General features: G+C 38.1%; 2 protein-coding genes across 2 annotated transcripts in view; one reads left to right on the forward strand and one right to left on the reverse strand.

Annotated features, from left to right (window-relative positions):
• Window positions 1-4,544: 4,544 nt before the first annotated feature.
• The window catches only part of LOC146480615 (uncharacterized), an 85,645-nt gene continuing 68,368 nt past the window's right edge, over window positions 4,545-21,821 (forward strand). Inside the window, exons 1-2 of the mRNA XM_085109389.1 lie at window positions 4,545-5,134; window positions 5,250-5,369. Of these exons, the coding sequence (XP_084965515.1) occupies window positions 5,298-5,369 (72 nt within the window). The 5' untranslated portion in view covers window positions 4,545-5,134; window positions 5,250-5,297. The remainder of the gene's footprint in view (window positions 5,135-5,249; window positions 5,370-21,821) is intronic.
• On the reverse strand, window positions 13,517-21,437 carry LOC146480616 (uncharacterized). Its single transcript, XM_085109366.1, has 2 exons — window positions 21,398-21,437; window positions 13,517-13,923 (listed from the first exon to the last, which is right to left on the reverse strand). The coding sequence occupies exon 2, from the start codon at window positions 13,910-13,912 to the stop codon at window positions 13,517-13,519; it is 396 nt and encodes a 131-aa protein (XP_084965492.1). The 5' UTR covers window positions 13,913-13,923; window positions 21,398-21,437.

Consider the following 21,821-nt stretch of genomic DNA (forward strand, 5'->3'; position numbering starts at 1 on the left):
AAACAACCGATCTATCAGTTCCTTTCTTGACAAATAAAAGGTAACGAAAGGCAAAATACAGTTACAATAAACGAAAAGGTGATTCCCTCCTCGACCACCGAACGAAAAAAACAGCACTGATCTTCCTTTTCTTGTATGAAGCATTTTGAAATATGTCGAGTTCGTCGTTTGAAGATCTCCTTTTGTTTTCCTTTGCGAGAATGACAAACTTTATATGCATAAGATAAAGTTCAATTCATTTAGCTATAAATATTACTTATAAAGCTTTTTTATCTGTCGTGATTTGCTTCTCATTCCTTTCATAGTTTTCATCCATGAAAAATTTACGGAATTCTATTTCTGAAAAAGATTTTGTAGAATGGAGTCGTGAATTTCGTGAGTTTTCATTGATATTGTAATGAAAGTAAACACTGCAAATACGCAAAACTGTTCGGTTGAACATATTTCATTTTCATATAATTTCAGCTTTGATTTAAAATAAAATAAAAGATAAATTAATCACTTTATTTAAGGTTCAATGTATTTAGCACAAAGCACTAATTGTGGACACTTTCCAAATCTAATTGGAATTTAGAAGTGTTGGTTTTTGAGGAGCGGGAAAAACCGGAGTATCCGTAGAAAAACCTCTCGGACCAAGGACGATAACCAACAGCAAACTCAACCCACATATGACGCCGAGTCCGGAAATCGAACCAGGGCCACATTGGTGGGAGGAGTACTACCGTTGTGCGCTTTGTAGCCTTCTATTCCCCTGTAAATAATATGATCTTGTACTCAGTAGCATTGTTGATGTTTCGATGTCTATCACTATATTAAATGTACATATCGTTTCTTCTATGAAGGTCCGTTGTTCGTTTTGTAGCCTAGATTTGAAATGCGGCGAACTGAAAATGATTCACTCAAACTGTTAACTTATTAGACATTGAGAATGTTAACTTATTAAACATTCAGAATGTTAACTATTAGACATTGAGAATGTTAACTTATTAAACATTCAGAATGTTAACTTATTAGACATTGAGAATGTTAACTTATTAAACATTCAGAATGTTAACTTATTAGACATTGAGAATGTTAACTTATTAACATTCAGAATGACACTTTGATTTTAACTTATTAAGTTTACGACGTAATAATTACGACGTGAAATTACTCACTAAATTGAACGTGGTACTTTTACGTCGTACTCTTAATACAACAAACGTTGTAATTTTACCTTCAGATTCAGTGAATGAACTCCGTAATATTACGTCGAGATTTTGCGAACATGTCCATTGTGAACGTTATAAACTAAATAAGTGGGAAAGACTTATAGGAAGTTATAGAAAAATAAGCTTAGAACATAATCTACAGTGTACACCTCAAATCAATCAAGTGAAACCATGATCAAGAAAATGTAGTATCCACACCCCAAGGGTCATTTGAAAGTGCTCTCCAGTTGGCCAAGAAAAAAATAGCTTTGCGCAAAGCTCTCTCAGGAACATGTACCCAAGACATCAAGTAACTTGCAGAAAATATTTATTTTTGAAAAAATTATGTGAAATTTTAGTTTTGGCCAATAATGGATTCGATTGTGAAACAGCTGTAAGAACTAAAAGAAGCTGAGGGATGCCCTGTTAGAAAGTTTTAGACGGACAGTTATTTATAACATTCACTGTATGTAACTTGACTTGAATTAGTCAAGACTTCCTAGCAATAATTGAGGTGATGATAGCACATTCATGCATAATATTAATAAGTTTCTTGGCTTGGACCTTACCAGGATCGGCAGAGATTAGAAGCAGAAGAGGGAATGGAAAGGAGAAGAGTTGCAGCTGAGGTAATGAATCCAGTAAACGTTACAAGGTTGAAATTATGTCTCCTGAACAAAAAAGAATGTTCCATAAGGTTCAAATTATGTCTCCTGGAGAAAAAAGGAAGTTCCAGAGATCCGATCATGCTTTTGTATTTATGCACAATAATAATATTAATAATAATAATAATAATAATAATAATAATAATAATAATAATAATAATGTGGTGGTGTATTTTGTTTGGGTAAAATAAAAATCAAATCTCAAAAATTTCAACATGTTTTGACCAAGATCAGTTGACTGCATGTACCTTGTTGGACAACTAGCATTCCCTTCCTTAGTGCCTTGCAAAAAAGTTGCATATGTTGTAGTTGATCCTCAGTTAATTTTAGTTTTGTTATGGATGGATGACAACAAAGACAACAAAGACTAAAAATTAACTTCATGTACAACATATATATCAGCGATACTAAACCCGATACTTGACCGATTGACCGACTGTCAGTCGATATGTCGGCCGACGGTTCACTGATGATCAGCCAATGTGTCAGCCATATAATGACTTATTCTTGACTGCAACCAATGTAATATTGTCCGATGTATCGACTGACAGTTGACCAAAGTATCGACCGCTTTATCGGTAGACACCCCCTACAAAACACAAGATAACGAAAAGCTGCTCATATTGAGACTTTATATGTTATTATCTAATATTATATTTTAAGGCTAATGAAAGGGCCATTAGAGAAGCAAGAGGGCTGCTACCAGAAGAGCCCTTAGAAAACGAAGACACATTGACAATAAGACTACGAGGACCTCAGGGCAATGACATAAGAAGAACCTTTTATGCTGTGGACACCACGGAGGTAATATTATTGTTGATTCACAACTAAATTTCTAAATTCCAAGAAAAATGAGAGATTCAAGATTGATAAGCTTTTACATGTAATTACCTTTTTTGCTGCATGTGCTGTTGTTTCGGTTGCTGAAAAGTGCCAAAAAGATCAAAATTACAGATGTTAAAGACTTTCTCGAATGCCTTAATATAAAATAAACAGGTATAATTCACACCTGTTTCCTTAAATAAGCTACCTATAACAAGCCCAAAATTATTTGTTTAAACGCGTTCCATTTCTCAATAGTTGAGGTATTAAGGTGCCTTAACATTTCAAAATAAAGTAATGAAATCTCAGTTGGCATGGGTAAAGAAAGTTTATTGGCAAACTTTTGGAAATAAATAGAAAGGCTTAATGCAAATTAAATAAACAGCATGACTCACCAAACAAATCAGAAGTGAAAGCAAGCGTCTCAAAACCGTTCAGTTTGCAAGCGCGAGTTTGAAAAACGTCATTTGCTTCGTGAAGGCCCTTTTTTAAAAGAACTGGCGAACGTAATATAAAACCATACCTGGGTTGTTCCTGTAATTCCCCTCTCATCCGTAATTGCCTCATCATGCACCTTGTTAATTTTGGCCGATGGCCTCTTCTTGGAAAAGATCGTTGAGCCCTCTGTCAGCGGGGCAACGCCGGCGACTAACCGCTGGCCAAAGAGCCCGAGGACTTTGGGTAACAGATTGGCTTTCTTTTTGGCGAGCAGGGTTTCTTCGAAACCGATTAGTATTGAAAGTTCACTGAGGTTTTCAACTCGCTCATTAAAGATGATTTTAAAGGCTCATTGTAATGTAATGGTAAAGAAAAGTCTAAGGCAAAGCTGAGAAACAATAACTTTTTGGACGAATCCTTACGGATTAGTACATATAGTCGAACCAAAGTTCACGTTTGCCCAGGAATAAACCTGCTGTTGCAAATTGTGGCACTGACATCCCTTTTTTTTAATTCTATATTTTCAGGTTCTCTTCCTTGCAGCCTTTGCTTTGTTGGACTTACCGAGCGACCAGTTCAACTTAAGGGACTCAGTATCTGCCGAAAGTATTCCAAACAATGGCTCTTCATTAAGAGAGCTTTTTCGGGAGAACACTACCCTGTTGAAATGACTGACGAGGAATGAACGCCGTTTTATGTAGTTGGGGCACCCAAGGGTTCATTTCCATGAATATCTATCCAGAAGGAATTCGCTTGTACATATTTGCCTTTCAAAAAAGATTCAAAACGGTCTGGAATTGTTTGGTTTATCAACAGATTTATTTGAAAAGGTAATTTGGCCACCGTAAATGAAATATTCTAGTGCTGGAGTTTTGAGCGTTCACCTTTTGCCAATCACATTATGTGCAGTTATTACCTCTGTTTATAAACCAAACATTTCACTCAACACCACAGTTTCTTAAGAAAATTGAACAGTTTGAGTATTTTGTCTAAATATCCGATTGACCATAACTCCACCAAAGAGAACTTTGGCTGTCCTTAAAAACCTGCTAAGAATTATTTATTGTAACGTTAGCTATTCCAGTTTTTTCCCTTTTCCTAGTTTCGTTCTAGCTTTTACATTCCCATCATCTTAAGGCAGACCTTCTTTTTACTATCGATAATTGTTTATTGTAGAAATAGTTTGGCATTTTTCATGCTTTCCATTTTCGAAGTTTTACTCATTGTTTTACATTTTCCTTGACAAAAAGTTTATAAGTACACTTAGTAGTGGATATTAATCAATAAGGTTCCTGCATGTATGTAGGAGCGGACTTGAAGTGAAGGCAAAATAGGTCTTATCACGGTTTTCGACGCCATTTTGACGTGTAGGCAAACAGGCTTGAAATAACAGTGTTTGTATGGAAATCCGATGTTTTCACACCACTGCACCATCCCTGCTCCCCAAAGTTGTACACAATATTAAATGAAAAATCAACGTCATACCTCATTGAGACTAGACTAAAACGAAGTCCTCCCTCTATTTGGAACGCAGTGACTGAAAGTCAGTAGTGTTTAAGCTTGCAGATAGTTTAAATTCTTAGTGATACCTTTCTGGTCTTCTGAGTTAATTGTTGCTTCACTTTGTTAAACAACAGAGATTACAGAAACTGTTAACTCAAAATCCTATAAATCCTTTTCAATGTTTATTTCTTATTTTCAACTGGGCGACGAATAGGAATGAATGTGTGACTCAAGGAAGCACAACGTTTGTCAAGCCGTCAAGAAAGACTTCAATTCGTCAGCTCAAATGCTGAGACAATGTTTGCTGTTAAGAACCAATGAGAGAGAAGAAAAGCAACTCGTTTTTACGGGCAACAGAAAGCTGGAGACTTCAGCGTCGCTGAGGTCATCATTTCACTGCGTATCAGAACAATTTTGAGTGATTTGATTTCTGTCAGTAACTGGAATCAAAGCTTTTCCATCGCTGCAAAATCAAGAAAATTTGAGAGGAGAGTATTGAGGGCAACAGGCTGAAATGTGAGTTTCGTCAGGTGTATTATTTGTGTATTAGCAAATTATACGACGTCAGAGTTCACGCTTTGCTGGATATGTTAAAAGAACAACCGCTTTTATGTCCGTTGTTACATTTCAGATTCCTTCCCGACTTCACACGAACTGTAGAAGATCTTGAATTGGAACAATGAGTTTCAAAATCGTTTTGCTTACTGCGCGCATCATGATTCCACATTTAGTGCTTTCTGCCAATCAATCGGTAAGTTCTTCGATTCACAGCGTACAGCGTTTTCCTCGGTATTTCACATGATTACACTTCTAACACTCCTGCATGGACCGTGATTTTCTTTCGATCCTTCTTTAATCCTTCTCCAAAGCGACATGTCCCCAAAAAATTGGAAACAATGCGCGTGGAAGAACTGATCAATGATGGAAGGGATAATAGACTGATAAAGGTAGGAAAATTATTGTTACGTTAACAGACAACTAAAGCTTACTGCGCTTGGTTTTAAACTTCAACAATCCTGCCTTTAAGGTTGTTTTGTGAGCAAGAACTGATGGCTCAAATTTCTTATCTATTTATAAATATTTGTCAAATTCAGTTTTGTCTCTGAATTACTCAAATGACTGTTATTAAGGAAGTTGAAATACGCTGCTTAGCTTAGTCAGTAGTTGAGGTAAAAACTGGCTGTAATCGGTTGCTTTTATCTCCAGGATTGCGTTTTCAAGAAGTTGGCTGACAACACAGCTTTGAAAGTCGAGGTCAATGGTGATTACAGAGTTTGCTACTGTCTGAATTTCTGTAGTCGCTGGTATTTCATCTTCAATGGGGTGGAATGTCGCAAGCCTTTCGCCATTGATGGCGTTGTTCATATTGCTTTTAACCACGGCAAAACAGTTGTGCATTTAACAATCTTGCTATAATTGTGTTCTCTTAAACGACAATTAAGGACTGATGAATATCACCAATTTATTAAATTCTCAGCCTCGGATATTGCATTTCTAGCGTTCTGATTGGTTCACTAAATCTCGGTTATCCGCTCATATAGTTTGACCTTATGTGGAAAACGAAAGCCCCAGGTGTCGCTAAGCTAAATTTTTTTTCGGCGGGAAGCAAAAGTTTCTTCGGAAAAATGTAGAAAAAAAAAAAGGAAAAGAAAGAAATACCAAACAATGCCATATCAATATAACAACAATAAAAGCCACAAAGTTCGGTATGACACTATTTAATGGTACTTATCTCTGAAGTTTCCTTTAAAATCTTCAAAATTGCAAGATTTTACGATTTTTTAGATCACATAACAACAGCAATAACAACCGGTTACCTTCAAAAATTTCAGGATGGCTTGCAAATTCCGGCGGTAAGAGGTTAAAGCCAATCGAAGAAATTTCTCAGGAAGAGCTTGTTTTGTCGCACTTTGTAATAATCATCGTACTTTGTAATACCTGTCGCACTTTGTAATAAAACTGTCACACTTTGTAATAACACTTGTCACACTTTGTAATAAAATAGCTGTCGCACTTTGTAATAACAAGTTGTCGCACTTTGTAATAAATGAAGCTGTCGCACTTTGTAATAACAAGTTGTCTCACTTTGTAATAAGCTTTTAAATTACTTTTGAATATGATGTTTGGTGGAAAATAAGTGAATTAATTAATCACCCAGGGTACAAATACGTTCTTTTATATTTTACTTTGCACACTAAACTGAGGGGATGAAAAAGAAAAAACTCCTTCTCCTCCACGATTCTCGCAACTGTTAATTGTCTTGACTACGATGTATTGTGACTTTCTTATCACGAGTAAGGACTTTTAAAAGTCGGTTTTGTTAAGCCGCTCCATTGACTCGGTACTAGTCTAATTTACCGTGCAAATGACCCTATTGCATGTTTAATTTGTAAATGGTAGCTTAATTCAGGTGTTAAAAAAGGTATTTATCAACGGGTCTTAAGATCTTAAATAAAGATTCGAATTTGAAATATAATGGCATCTCCTGCGGATGAAAATAAAAAGAGGCTTGTCTCCGTGGGGTTTTAGAGAGGAAGAAACTGGAAAGCAACCTGTGATGATGCTCAGCTGGCTCAGGACAGAAGGAGAGACTTGATGTTCTCTTGCAAATCCCGGGCAAAACGTTTTCCCCTACTCCCAACCAAGTGGTTAAAGACATGCTAGTCTAACTACTATGCATGACCCACACCTCAAAGTGACTTCATCAATCTTAGGCAGGAGGCATTTGTACATCTCACTCAATGGTTTCGACGAATGCTCGAAGGGAAAGGCTGTCACATTGCATCCATTCCACCCCAGTGGATCTTTTTGAAGGTTCTGGTTAATACTCAGTTCAAGGGGTAAGCATACCCAGATCTGTGGACCACCCTTCTAACAAAGAAACCCGACAAAGATGATCTCGAAGACGGACTCCACTTGGTAGAAATCGTACTGGCTCTTCATATCTCCGCTGCTCAGCTGGGAAGGGGCATAATCAGCCTAAAATAGATTCAAGAATGATTCACATTCCTCCCTTGGTGGAGAAACCCTTGCAGATCTCATGGGAATTTCACTGAAGGGTTCATCAGTTCTGGATTTTGATCCAGAGGCAGCAGTGAGAAAATGAGTTTCTTCATCAAAAAGGCCACGAGGACCATTCCTCCAAGCTTGAGGATATAATGCATCAGATATTCAGAATATAGATAGAATCTATCCAGTCTTTTCTTTCTTGGCCCACTCCTCACTGCAACTCCCTAATACCTCAGCACACACCAAGCGAAGAACGATACAACTATAAATTCAATTATTTACCGTGCTTGCATCTACTGCGCAGAGCTATCGGCCATTTATACTGCGCTGCGTGTATATTTCGAAGAACTGTGGTATTTGTCTGGTAATGGTGTCCAAGGTATCCCCACTTTTAGCCACGATTGTAGCACCTATTTAAGATCTTGTGACTAACCCCCTCCCTCCCCCCAAAAAACCTCATATAGAACAAGTAGCGAGTCACTTGAAGCCTCCGTCTCCGTTACTTACCCTTGGACTCAACCCACTATTTTTACCTCGAGTTATTTCCCCTCTGTTCAGTTATTACACTCCATCGTTGCTAAACAAGCTATATAATCTCCAAAATAACAATTGGGAGACGCGTGGAGTAGAACGCGTTCGTCCCCTCAGTTAAGTATGCATAGTAAAATATCAAGGAAGAACGTATTTGTGCCCTGGGGGATTAGTTAAGTCGTATATTTTCTACCAAATATCCGATTCAAAGGAAATTTGAAAGCTTATTACAAAGTGCGACAACTCGTTATTACAAAGTGCGACAGCTTCATTTGTTACAAAGTGCGACAACTTGTTATTACAAAGTGCGACAGCTATTTTATTACAAAGTGTGACAAGTGTTATTACAAAGTGCGACAGGTATTACAAAGTGTGACAGTTTTATTACAAAGTGCGACACAACAGAGCTTCATGCCTGCCTTTATGTTTTTACGAATTTACGAGGACTTCAGATGGTTCATCTATGAAATCCGTACGAGCGGCGGCCATAATGTTCGTTTCCGTCGCTCGGCACCACTCAGCAAAACATTTGCACTAATGCGCACCGCTCTTACGCTTCTAAAATAAGCTTGAATGCTTGTCTCAGTGAGGTCGCACCTCGTACACCTGGACTTGCCTGAAGTGTTTTAAATCGTCCGCGAGGAATTCAGTTCAGCATGAAAAAAGCTGTCCTTGCCCTGATCTCTTCCTTCGCTTCACAGCAGAACATTTGCTAAAATGTGCACAACTATTACGCTTCTCGATGAACTGGAACTTCAAAAGCACTTGAATGCTAGTCTCAGAAAGGTTATAATTCGTACATTTATAAAACGTTTCTTGAATTTTAGATGTCCGACTGTGTCCGATTTTCTTCGCTTTCGATTTTTCATTCAACTCGGTTTGCAAAGCGCTGCGCGTGTCATGTGATCATTAGGTTTCGCGCGCTTTCGTCGAAGGTTGCCTCAACACCCGGTCGTTTAAATTTGAAAGAATTTTTTTTCTTAAAATATAAAAATTCAATAAACTTCAACAGCAATGTCCAAACGCGGAGAATTTAATAAAACAATTATTCCATTCGCGCTTGTTGGATATGAGATTAGTTATAGCCAACTCGACGCTACGCGCCTCGTTGGCTATTTACCATCTCATATCCAACGCCCGCTCATGGAATAATTGTTAAATATGCTCTATATCTTAGTAAATTATGCCAGTTAAACTACAAACCTGTACTGACATAGTTAATTAAAGATATCCTACGAATTATTAACTTAAGGAATTAGCAATTTCATGTTCTGTTGTTACAATATCGTAACCAGCGTAACTAACTTATAGATGGCTGCAAACAAAGCAAATCATTGGTTTTTATTTCTTTTCAGGATTCTGTCTTTAACAAGCTTTCGGATAAAACAGCTTTGAAAGTCGAGTACAATGGCGATTTCAAGATTTCTTACTGCCCAAATTGCTGTTCGCGCTGGTATTTTACTTTCAATGGTGTGGAATGCCGCCATCCATTCGCCATTGATGGTGTCATACACATTTATAGAAACCACGGGAAAACCGACTCCAACATACACAAAACAACTCAGATTGGAGGCTACTGTGAGAGAATCCCCAAGGGAACAGTTCGATGGGAATCAACGTTGGAAAATCTTTTGCGGATGCTTACACCGGATATAACTGTGTGACCCGCATCATGATTGAAGAGGTTCCTCGACCACAGTAAGAGCTGAGGGCAGAAAAACAGCTGAGGACAAAAAGTCACGCCAAAGGTGTACTCTTAATCCTATAAGGTCTTTTTCATTTCCTCTGCGTTAAAAAAAAACTTTTTCCTAGGTTTGATGTAAAGTAGATGAGTGGATAGTGAAATTAATAAAAATTGGGATGTATGCTTGCAAACGATGATTAAAAAGGCTTTGATAACGTAGTCATTGGTTGAATTGTTTGGGTGTGCGAATAGCCGATAGCGCGCGGGAAGCAAGATCTACGCGGGCACGAGATAAAATGATTCAGTATAGCGATGACGATTATTGTTATGGTGGCAATGATTCCCAAAAGGAGGTGTGCTTTGCTTTGGAATTAGACATGACATTAACATCTGCAAAATGAAACACGACTTATGATCACACAAGGCAAGTGGGCGCCAACTTTCTGAAAATCTTACTCAAAATTATTATGATTATGAAAAAGAATTAGGTTTCCATTTCTTTGGAAGTAGAGATGACCTTGAACACCAAAGGCGCAGACTGTCGCGAAATTAATTCGATAATGAAACATGAAACATCTACCTTTACATGCATACACTGACTTTCTTTTCTGAGAATGTCCAAAATCAACTGGTATCTAAACATAGCCAATAACGCACCGGGTTAATTCATGGGAGTCGCAAGCTTAAGTAGTCGAAAGCTTGAAAGTGCGGACTGTCGGGTCTGTCAACATTTGGATAGGACGCCCATCCCCCCCCCCCCCCCCCCCGCTTTCCCCTCCCCTCCATTCCCGAGAGGTCTTTCCCACAATTTCACTCTCAACGTCCTTTATAAACTGGCGCTGAAGAAGCGACTGCAGAACATTTCAAACATCTAAATAGAAGTGATTAACATTGTGTCGTAAATAAGCATGGTAGGGTTAATATCCGGGGGAGGGGTCCTCGAAATTATCGATAGAGGTGTGCCGCCCGGTTCTCCAAATCCTGACCCTATTTCGGACCAAAACATGCCATCTTCCTCAGCCGTTTCTTGAACCTGGCTTTTAAAATCCATACCCGTTTTCAGACCTGGCTTGAAGCGTAATTAAGCTTCGTATCAGTGCCGAAGTCAAGAATTGGTAAAATTCACCCGCAAATTCAGCTCGAATGGCATATTTTAGATACTTCTCTTTCTCTACTATTCATTTGGAGTTCGAAAGACAAATACGTTTATACGCTCTCGTGGTTTCCTTGAAAACCATATCCAATTTAAGACCATAATGGTCAAAATAAATCTCGTACCCAGATCTCCCACTCACATTTCGACATGCCCGAACCAACTGAGATCTGGGAACGAGATTAGCCTAAATCTGGTTAGCCCACGTTCGCCGTTCTCTTTCGTTGCTTGGTTGCTTGCCTTAATGTTGGGGTCAGGATATCTAGTATTTTCAGGGGTAGTCCATTTTTTGGTAGTCCACGGACTGGGGGGTCAGTGTTTTGTCCACCACCTCGTTATCCAGTAGGTCCTGTAGGCCAAGGAGTACATTTGTACGAACATAAACTCGAGAGAAGCAGCAAGAAGATTTTGTGAAGAGACAAGCAACGACAGCAACGAGGTCCATGCACCCAAAGCTGTTCAGCGGATCCAAATTTCAGATAAGTTGTTATAGGAACGTCACGTTCAGTTTTCAAGAATATATAATGGAAAGCTTGTTGTCGCTTCCACACAGGCAGTGAAAAATAGGTAACTGCATTGCTGGAAATATAGAATTGGGGCCAAGACAGAATGAAAGATGAGAGAGTTAATGCTCTACCCTTCATCCTTTCTTGTTCGGACGTTTTAACTTGAAAGTATTAATGAGAGATTTATCTTCCCTTTTTTCCGATTTTGATCATGCTTCATTTACAACCAACCGAGAGGAGTTGTTTTATTAATAAACAAGTACATTGACACTATAGTCTGTCTATAACTGTAACTGAATCGAATTTAATCATAACTTTTATATCAACTGTTGAATGCAAGCTCTCCACTAGACGTTACCCAGGTGAATGCTGAAGATTCAATGTTATAATACACTGATTTTTTCCCCTCTACATTCCTACCACTTTTAGTGGTGCCGCAAAGGGAACTGTTGAAGCCGGCAAATACTATTTCAAAAAGCAAACCACAACTGCCAAGGAGATGAACAAATAAATAAGACTGAAGAAGCTAGCTTTCGCCGGTGGGTTTTTGGGAACTGTCCAGCAGTGAAATGAGCCGAGGAAATCATCGAATGATGTCACAAGTCGTATTTTTTTAATCGCAGAATGATTGAATAAACATGATTCATCAGTGAATGGAGTTTATTTCTGCATAGTTTTAGGACAATGGGGAGTAGAGGGTTTTTTTCAGATATAAAGTTTGATCTAAAAAATATGAATTTGAATGAAATCACATATGAACAAAACTGCGCTTAGAAAGTGAATTGATTCATGAAATCACAATCCTTGCTGTTGTATCTCCAAGTCTTGGTGATTATCAAGAAATTTTAAACAAAATTCCGAAGGGCACAACGCAAGTTTTTCTTTACGAGAAGACGTTTAGGTTTGTTCAGAATAACAAGACAAAATAACAGGAATACATTCATTGCCTTAAATAGAAGCCTGGAGAATGAGACTGTTGACCAGAGAGGCTATACAATTAACTCACCAACCACTTTTAAAACATTTTCGCGAGGACGTAAATCATTTTATAATATCGCTTAACACACAACACTGTACTATTTATGCTTCAATGAACGTTACTTTTATTCTACAATCACACTTTTCCTAAGCAACACTTATCAGTCGTTTTATCGATCTTGAGGTAAAAAGCCACAATTACTTCTAATTCAAAGTACAGAAGGAAGACTATGATATACTAAAATTAGTTGGTTTTAACTGGCCCGGATATGTGTAACAGGAATCAATGTTTGCTAACCTTAAAGCCCTAACACTGAAAACGGAAAATTACAGTGTAAATTCCAATTTTTTTTTCACGAAGTATAACCTATTTGAAGACGATGATAAAACGTTGCACACATGTCATAACCTATCTTATTTCAAAATGGAAAATTTCCTGTAATGATACACACAATAAAATGGTTATATTAAGAATTTCTAACATAAAAAAGTTTCCGCTGCTTAATGTTTAAAATTTCGATAATAAAAATAACAAAAACAGTAATATTTCTCAATTCATTCAGTTGACAGTAAGTAAACTCAAAACTCAAAGTTGAAAAGCTAACTGGTTAGAAAGTACTTATTGTAGTCGAAATGACAAGCACAGAGTACTACTACTATATTGTCAGTGTTTTAAAGTTGTGATGCCAAATAAAATTTGGAGGTATCTTTCCTAAAGCAGCAACGTTTTTCTCCTTTTTCTCGTCATGGTTGTAAGAAGGCTTTCACACTCACGAGAAAGAAAGTTTACAATCACATTATAAGGCCCACTAAAAGTGTTTTTGCAAGCTTCTTCAGCTCTAACTGTCATAGTTTTGATGCTACTTTCAAAAAGCGGAATAAAATATCCAAGATGGAAACTTTTTATGATGGAAGTTCTTGTCTTAAGTGTTTAGCACTGGGCAGTACTCGCCTAGCTCGATCAAACTATATTAACTGAGCCAACCAAGATTCGGTATCTAGGTTCCCAGGGGTCAAAAACACAGTTTGTTGATCGCTCACACGTCAACCAGATAGTTTCCCACCGCCCAGGAGATGTCAACCCCTTTCGCCATTTTCAGAATGGTATTTGCTGCATAGACGAACTGTTGGAGGCCATTGCACCTGAACCGCTCTTGGTATGGTGTCTGGTTCTTGTCATGATAGACAAAGAACAGGACATTATCCTGTGTTCCGTACTGCAGCCTGGAATCTATTTTCAGCTCCTGCGGGATGTCGTATCCGCTCTGAATGTAAACTGGCACACTGTTACCGTTGCTGGTTGTGTAGTCGCACAGGACATAGTTTTGACTTCTGTCTCCACCAAATCCAGCGATTGATCCTTGCTTCCAGTTGACGGTGACCGTTTCTCCCCTGCTCTTGAGGGTCAGAGTTTCGCCTTTCAAAGAACCCATTGTAGCAGATTCTAACGTAATACAATAAAGAAATAGATTATCAGCTACAGTCAGTAATGACTTTGTTATTGTATTTTCGAAATACTATTCTGATCTGTTCAATATTGACGCTCATTGTCAGCGTTAGTCAAAGGCGTTCTCAGTGCATGTATTCATTTTATTTGTTTGGAGGTGAGTATACCACAGATAGCTTGTTACTGATACTCACTCAATGCTATAATGGAAATTTCTCAAAAGTCTGTAGGCCTGTAAAATGACTTCCGTTGCTTCTTAAGTTAGTATGCCGGCATCAAATGTAGTTATATAAACTTTCATTGAACGATTCTATAGCTTACTGAGATGAATTTTCAGTAAAATTTCAGGGGGCAAATATAGAAATATAGAAAATATAGAAATCGTCAGTTATACTTGAAAGAAGAACACAAGCACAAAAATTTGCCAGGCTAAAAAAATGTACACTAATTGCACTCAGGGTTATGGCGATAATTAATCACGACTGCATGCGCACCAAAATCATGAAATGAAATGTTGATAGGAAAAATTAGTCACAATTTTCAGTTCGTGATAGTTTTGCCATTCAGCAACATTCGAACTACTAAGGGGATTGTGTTGCTGCACAAACGCAAGAGTACGCAGCTTTACATGTATCTTTGACTGACAGACAAGGTTTAAAATAACACAACTCAAACTTTTTTACTTGTTACCTTACTTCTCCAGTCGTGGTAAGTGGTGCACGAGGCATTAAATCAAACAATTAACCTGATAAAGCTATTACAATTAGCTCCTGAACGGCAGAAAAATTGAATCCCAAGTAGGAACAAATTCACGTTTTACAAAAAACGCTTTCCAAACTATTTTCAGTTTTTCCAAAATTTCAAATTTCCAAAGAAAGCGTCATTTTTATGCTATTTGTGCGGAGATGAATTTTTAAGACTAACTTTTTGTCGATTCTGACGGAGTAAAAAGTTAACACATCAAGAAAACTTCTTTTTAGCGGAGTGATTTTTATTGTCCTCATAAATTAGCCATTTAAGTAATCTTAAGTCTTATTTGTTTAAATCAAGGGGTCCGAAATTCGGACCCTTGGTTCAACTAAATCCGCAGAAAATGCGTTTTTAAAAATAATTCACTTTAATTCCAGGGGTTCGAAATTCGGACCCTTGGTTCAACTAAATCCGCAGAAAATGCGTTTTTAAAAATAATTCACTCTAATTCCAGGGGTCCGAAATTCGGACCCTTGGTTCAACTAAATCCGCAGAAAATGCGTTTTTAAAAACAATTCACTTTATATCTAGGGGTCCGAAATTCGGACCCTTGGTTCAATAAATACTTAAAAATCTATTGTAAACATTAAAAACAAACTGACGCTGCAACTCCGAAGATAGGACAATTGCCTTAAGCGAAACCTCAAATCTCTCTTAAATGACTTGTGCTTACGATAAAAAGTGAGGTCAGTGCTATCCGTCAACAAAATTGCAAGGTTACTCGTCACACTATTTAATCTAAGTAGTGATCTCATCGAAGGAGAATTATGGATGACATTTATAGGGGACACCGTTTTGTGATGGCCTATTCTACTATAAGATAAATGTACAGTGTCTTAATTTATAAAGGTAAATTCTGAACAAAAGAGACATGTCATTTTTACTGAGAATGTCAATTTATTTTCTCCGACCTCTAAACAGCTGCTCTAAACTATCTACATCAGTTGAAACATTTTCTTCCATTCAGACTTGTCTTTGACGGATGACAGCAGCGGGTGTCTTATTTAACCACTTTCTCTGCATGTTAGTGCACTGGAACGTATTTCCCTCCATTCCGTAAAGAAAGAAAAAGAGAAAGAACGTATTAAAAGCTTTATTCCAAAGTTAAATGTAACATGGACGAAGGAATAACAGGCACAAAACTGCTAAATGTCCAGCGATACAAAACTAGGTCGAGTCTAGGCTCCGGTATAAATACATCCAAGTATTTTGAATCTATTTGAAGCTGTTTAAAGTATAGCAAACACAACTGAATACTCTTTTCAACTTGAAAAGTTATACATACCAGAAGAAACATAGCCATTTCTCCCGTTCGTAACGGACTTGAATCTTGAACGCTGCTATCACTAGTCTATCGGTATGCTATTGTCCATCCCAGCACGTACATGACGGCTCCATGCACTGTCCATGCTCCTTCCCAAATCTGGCCGTCTAAATTCAAATAATCTCTGTCTTTCGCTTTCACTTTTTCGTTGAATTCCATGCTATTGGAAACTCCAAATTGTATTACTTGAGTTGATGAGAATGCGGGTCAAAACGTAACGACCACGCTACAAAAGTAAATGAATGGCCTTTGTAATAGCAACGATCTGACCGCCAAAATGACCACAATGTAACGTTAACAGGGAGTTCTTTGTATCAGTATTTGAGTCACACAAGGTTCTGTGACATTTTGTTTTCCCCCTTAGTTTTGAAATAAAAGGGCCATAGCCGTGTCTTACTAGTAAAAAGCACTAGACCTAGTAAAGTGAAATAACTGGTGGGCCCAAATATCTTTTTGAGACAATTTGAAGAGTTTGTGTGCAAACTACGTGACTATAAATAGATCACGTGCCATGACGCACAACCGGACTCTCGACAGGTTGGGATTGCGTGGTTCAAAATTATCTTTTCGTCGTTGGCAAGCTGAGCTGGTTTCAGTGGTTTATTCGGCTCCGTTTTGGTGTTGACTCCATTTGAAAAAATGCAGGAAAATGTCATGTTGTTTGATGGAAAAGCTGATGAGCTAAACGTATGGCCTCGATGAGACGAGAGACAACGAACGGAACGGCATTTATCATGGCTCATGGCAAAGTGCTGTTATTTGTACGCTGGCCTTTTACGCCGTACTCAAGGTAATTATAAAGTTTCCTTTTCACATTGTAAGTCTAGCACTTGTAAATGGCACTTGATGTACTCAAACTGGCGATGAGGGAAATCTCTCAGGTCAATTTTTGTGCGTCTGTGTTTCAAACTTTTTATACTGAGTCTTTACTGAAGCCGTTATTCATTTTCAAATCGCGCGCGTATTAGGTTTTTGATTTCCTGTTTCTGAGATGTTTGTAATATTTCTATGCCATCCTTTCTAAGGCGAGACAAACCGGCCTTTCGATGACCCCTTGTCATGAATTTAGTTTGTATGAAGGAGACATACATACCATTTATATCGTTCGTGGCCTTTGCATGGCCAAACATAAATTGTCAAGAAGCAATTGTAAATGCGTTGTCATCTGCAGGATGTTTCGAAAACGAAGACCCCAAAAGCGAAGACCGAAGACCTAAGACCCCCTCATCGAAAACGAAGACCCCTGATCGAAAACGAAGACCCCCTCATCGAAAACGAAGACCCCCTCATCGAAAACGAAGACCCCCTCATCGAAAACAAAGACCCTTTGATCGAAAACGAAGACCCCCTGATCGAAAACGAAGACCCTTTCGCCTCAGCTCAGACCTAAAGACAAATTCTGTCAAGTGCCTTTGTCAGTATTGACATACACAAGACAGCATTTGTATTAAACTGCGATTTAGGGGAAAATTAGGTATCATTACAAATCCTGGGAGGGGAAGGAGTGGGTTGACAATACTCGTGTTCGTTTACCTAAAACGAGGAATTCGGAATCCGGAATAAAAGAAAAAACAAAAATGAAAATTCGTCGACATGAAAATTTCAACGAAGGTTAAAGTCACTTGGGAAACAGTTTTTATAGCTTTTGGAAAATTGTAATATCAGTCAGGAGCCCAGTGAAATTTTCAAAAGTTTCCCTTAGATTTCAATTGCTTAGGCAGTTGAGCCACTCACTTGGAATAAAAGTTCCCAATCTTCAAACGTACCCTTAAATACCCCCACACCTCTTCCTACTCGATAACGTTTCCTCCTGCCATAGCACGTAGATAGACAATGAAACGTAACTAGAGAAAAGAGTCAGTGTTGCGTTTATCACTCATCAACTCTTCGCAAGACTCACTGTCTTTGCATAATAATATAAAAAGTCTTGAAACAAATCCGTATTGGGGTGGCTTAGATTTCATCTTAAAAAAAAAAGCTTTGAATTGGCACCGACCCTGGGGCCCGTTTCTCGAAAGTCCCGATAATTAACTGGCCCGGAAAGCTGTTGTTGTTTACATTCAAGGTCGAGGTTTCAATAGTTTTGCAGATAATATGACAAAACTATCAGTTAACAAAACAAAATGGACTGGTTTGTTAGCTACGACCCGCACTTTTATTCTTTAGATTTTCATTTGAATATTTGATTTCGGGCCCTATAAGTTACCGGGACTTTCGAGAAACGGGCCCCTGGATAGACAGCGGGCAAAGTTATTTATTCATTTATCAACTCATCCGTCCGTCCGTCCGTCCGTCCGTTCGTTCGTTCATTCTTTCATTCCCTTCGTTCCTTCGCTCACTCACTCACTCGGTCGTGGTTCTGTCATGCCTGCCGGCGTACATTCGTACGTTCAATCATGTATGCATGTATTCATTTATGCACCTTTTTACAAAAGAGTGTCGAGCTGCCGGTACAAAGGAAACGTTTTATGTCGATGGCCTTTTTTGAAATACAGTAAGAACTTCAGCAGCCTGTGAACGATTTCCCATAATTTAGTAATCACAATAGCAGGCTGTAGATAACAAATTATTTTATATCCTCTAATTCTAGATACCTTGGAAGCCGGTAGATCTATTGATTTTGATTTAGAGGTAATAAGTCTAAATATTTTAAGCCCCATTCCCACCCTTAGGCCCAAACAATTTGTTGAGCCGTAATATACGTTAGTCACAATGTTATGACATGTGTAAAGATATATTTCCATCGTCACCATTGTGAATGCGCTAATTTGCCTACTGTGCCTGTCAAAACACCACCAATCGTACACATCCCTCTCCCCTAGCTTTTCCGAAAGAACGAAAATCCCCTACTCACAAGCCGATCAGCATACGGCAAGTTGCACAGAAAAAGAAAAATAGAAAGAAAAGAAAGTCTTTCCTGATTTACGGATTCCGTTTATTTGATTTTATAAAAATAGATAGGTGTCGTTTTGGTGTGTTTTAAAGTTTTACGCTTTAAAGGGACTGTCTTAGAATACTAACACTTAGGCAAACTTTTGAAAATTTCACTGGGCTCCTGACTGATATTATAATTTTTCAAGAGCTATAAAAACTGTTTCCCAAGTGACTTTAACCTTCGTTGAAATTTTCATGTCGACGAATTTTCATTTTTGTTTTTTTTTTTATTCCAGATTCCGGATTCCGTGTTTTAGGTAAACGAACACGAGTATCCCTCCCAGGATTTGTAATGATACCTAATTTTCCCCTAAATCGCAGTTCAATACAAATGCTGTCTTGTGTATGTCAATACTGACAAAGGCACTTGACAGAATTTGTCTTTAGGTCTGAGCTGAGGCGAAAGGGTCTTCGTTTTCGATCAGGGGGTCTTCGTTTTCGATCAGGGGGTCTTTGTTTTCGATCAAAGGGTCTTCGTTTTCGATGAGGGGGTCTTCGTTTTCGATGAGGGGGTCTTCGTTTTCGATGAGGGGGTCTTCGTTTTCGATCAGGGGTCTTCGTTTTCGATGAGGGGGTCTTAGGTCTTCGGTCTTCGCTTTTGGGGTCTTCGTTTTAGAAACATCCGTCATCTGCAAGCCATAAAAGTCACTTCACTAAACAGAGTCGCGCTGTTTTTCATCGCACAGAATATTTAGCGGTTTAGCAGGTTTAGCTGATTTACCATTTTTCATTTCTGAATTGTTGTTTTGATATTTCGTTTTCAGGCTTACCGCAGCTGTTCGTTCAAAGAAGAATTCGTATTCACCACTGCCTGACCTCATTACCGGCGACGTGATGTGGCTTCATCTATCTCCTAGTATCAAGTATAATTGTTTGCGTCATGTAATGAACTACAGACGCCAATGCAACGACTAATTTCATCTGGAAGATGTTCATTTAAAGAAGATGTGCAAGGCCAGGGACAGAAAGCCGTCTGGGGGCAGAGAACATATTTTTTGATTAATATTATTACTATTCTGTTGTTGGCCAGACCTGAACTCTGCTGAACCCTTAGGTCAATGAGCGTTCTGCGACAAACATGTTTATTACACGGCACTGCGTTTTTTTCACGATTATAGCTAAGTCCGAAAGTATGGAAGCTTGGTTTCTGTATAAAGTTAGCATTGCGTTTCTGAGTGAATGTAGTATTCCATTCCATTCCATGATTGATTTAAGCGGACTGAAAACCAAGGGTCCGAATTTCGGACCCTTGGTTTCTGAGTGAATGTAGTACATGTATTGCATCAATTTTGCATGATTTAAGCGGACCGAAAACCAAGGGTCCGAATTTCGGACCCTTGGTTTCTGAGTGAATGTAGTATTACATCAGTTTTGCATGATTTAAGCGGACTGAAAACCAAGGGTCCGAATTTCGGACCCTTGGTTTCTGAGTGAATGTAGTATTACATCAGTTTTACATGATTTAAGCGGACTGAAAACCAAGGGTCCGAATTTCGGACCCTTGGTTTCTATGTGAATGTAGTCAGTTGCATCAGTTTTGCATGATTAAAGCGGACTGAAAACCAAGGGTCCGAATTTCGGACCCTTGGTTTCTGAGTGAATACAGAATCATCATATCTGAAAGCAAGGGTCAGTTAGAATCTTAATTCCTGGGGCACAAATTTAGCTATCCGCTGAAATCGAGAAACTTGCCATGCACAAAAATTACAATTTTTGTCTGTCCGCCAGTTTTAAGAACTAGAACTAACAAGAATAAGTTGAAAAATTGCGTTCCTCAAAAATAGGAAAAACTAAGATATACTTTTAGTCTTGAAATTACACCAAAAACGTGAGATAACGTTACTTTTTAAGACACAAAATGAACATTAAGATATTTTACGACAAAATTATAGTTTTGTGCAGAATAATTCGGAAGAAAAAGGTGTATAATATATATTTTCGCCAAATTTTCGATTCTGGAAAAACTGAAAATAGTTTGGAAAGCGTTAAAATGTATTCAGTGGAATAGAAATAATAAACGTACGAACAAAGATGTGTGAAGTGATTGAGGAAACTGAAATGGCAACAAAGAGGAACCCGGAAAAACATCAAAGATCGAACTGGCAAAAAGTTCAAACAAAAATAAAATCGCCTGTTGATGAGTAATGTACTGAAAGACGATTGTATACAGGAAATAAATAAAAACGATAAGTAAACTAAGCGTTTTCAATTGACGTATAGACCTTGCTTGCTTATTTTGAAATTTTCTAACTAGCCAAAATGAGATTTTACTAGGGTTTTAGCCAATGCAAGTCATAAGAGTAGGAAATACTTCATCAGAATTTATCTTAAATACAACAACCAATGTTAGCCTGTATTTTTTTCACTTTTCAAGACTACGTTAGCTGTGAAGTTTTCCCTAAAACTTTGCGCTTTTGGTTTAAAGCATAATTAGTGTAATTATACAGGTAAAAAGGTACTTACAAGCTTGTAGACCGAAATGCAAGTTAAAATTGGTATGCCTTGAAAGATGAAAACAGAAAACAACTGTTAGATTTTCATCAACAGATTTGCGGAATATATCTTCTGAGAGGACAAAGAAATTACCAACAAATAATTACGAAAGATCAGTTCCATACCTTAAGAGTTCCCAGTGAAGGATGAGTCGTGGACGAAGGCGTTAGAACTTAAATTGTACCAAGGAGGAATCAAACGCCACTGTGTCAATCAATGTTTAGGCGGGGCTAGAAAGAACACAAGAAAGAATAGCTCCCTCTTTGTTTGATGTGTTTTTTTCCCTATTGGAAGTTTGGTCTCATCAGGTTACAAATTGGTCCCTGATGACTTTAATAATGCCATGAATTTACGCAAATCAAAAGGAAGGCGGAGTTAGTTCGTTGACTGGAAT

Source organism: Pavona decussata, unplaced genomic scaffold (assembly GCF_977016875.1).
Source record: "Pavona decussata unplaced genomic scaffold, jaPavDecu1.1 SCAFFOLD_53, whole genome shotgun sequence".
In the NCBI taxonomy this organism is placed as follows: Eukaryota; Metazoa; Cnidaria; class Anthozoa; order Scleractinia; family Agariciidae; genus Pavona; species Pavona decussata.

Coding starts and splice junctions, on each gene's coding strand:
- LOC146480616 (XM_085109366.1), bottom strand. CDS start 13,912: ATGGGTTCTTTGAAAGGCGAAACTCTGACCCTCAAGAGCAGGGGAGAA.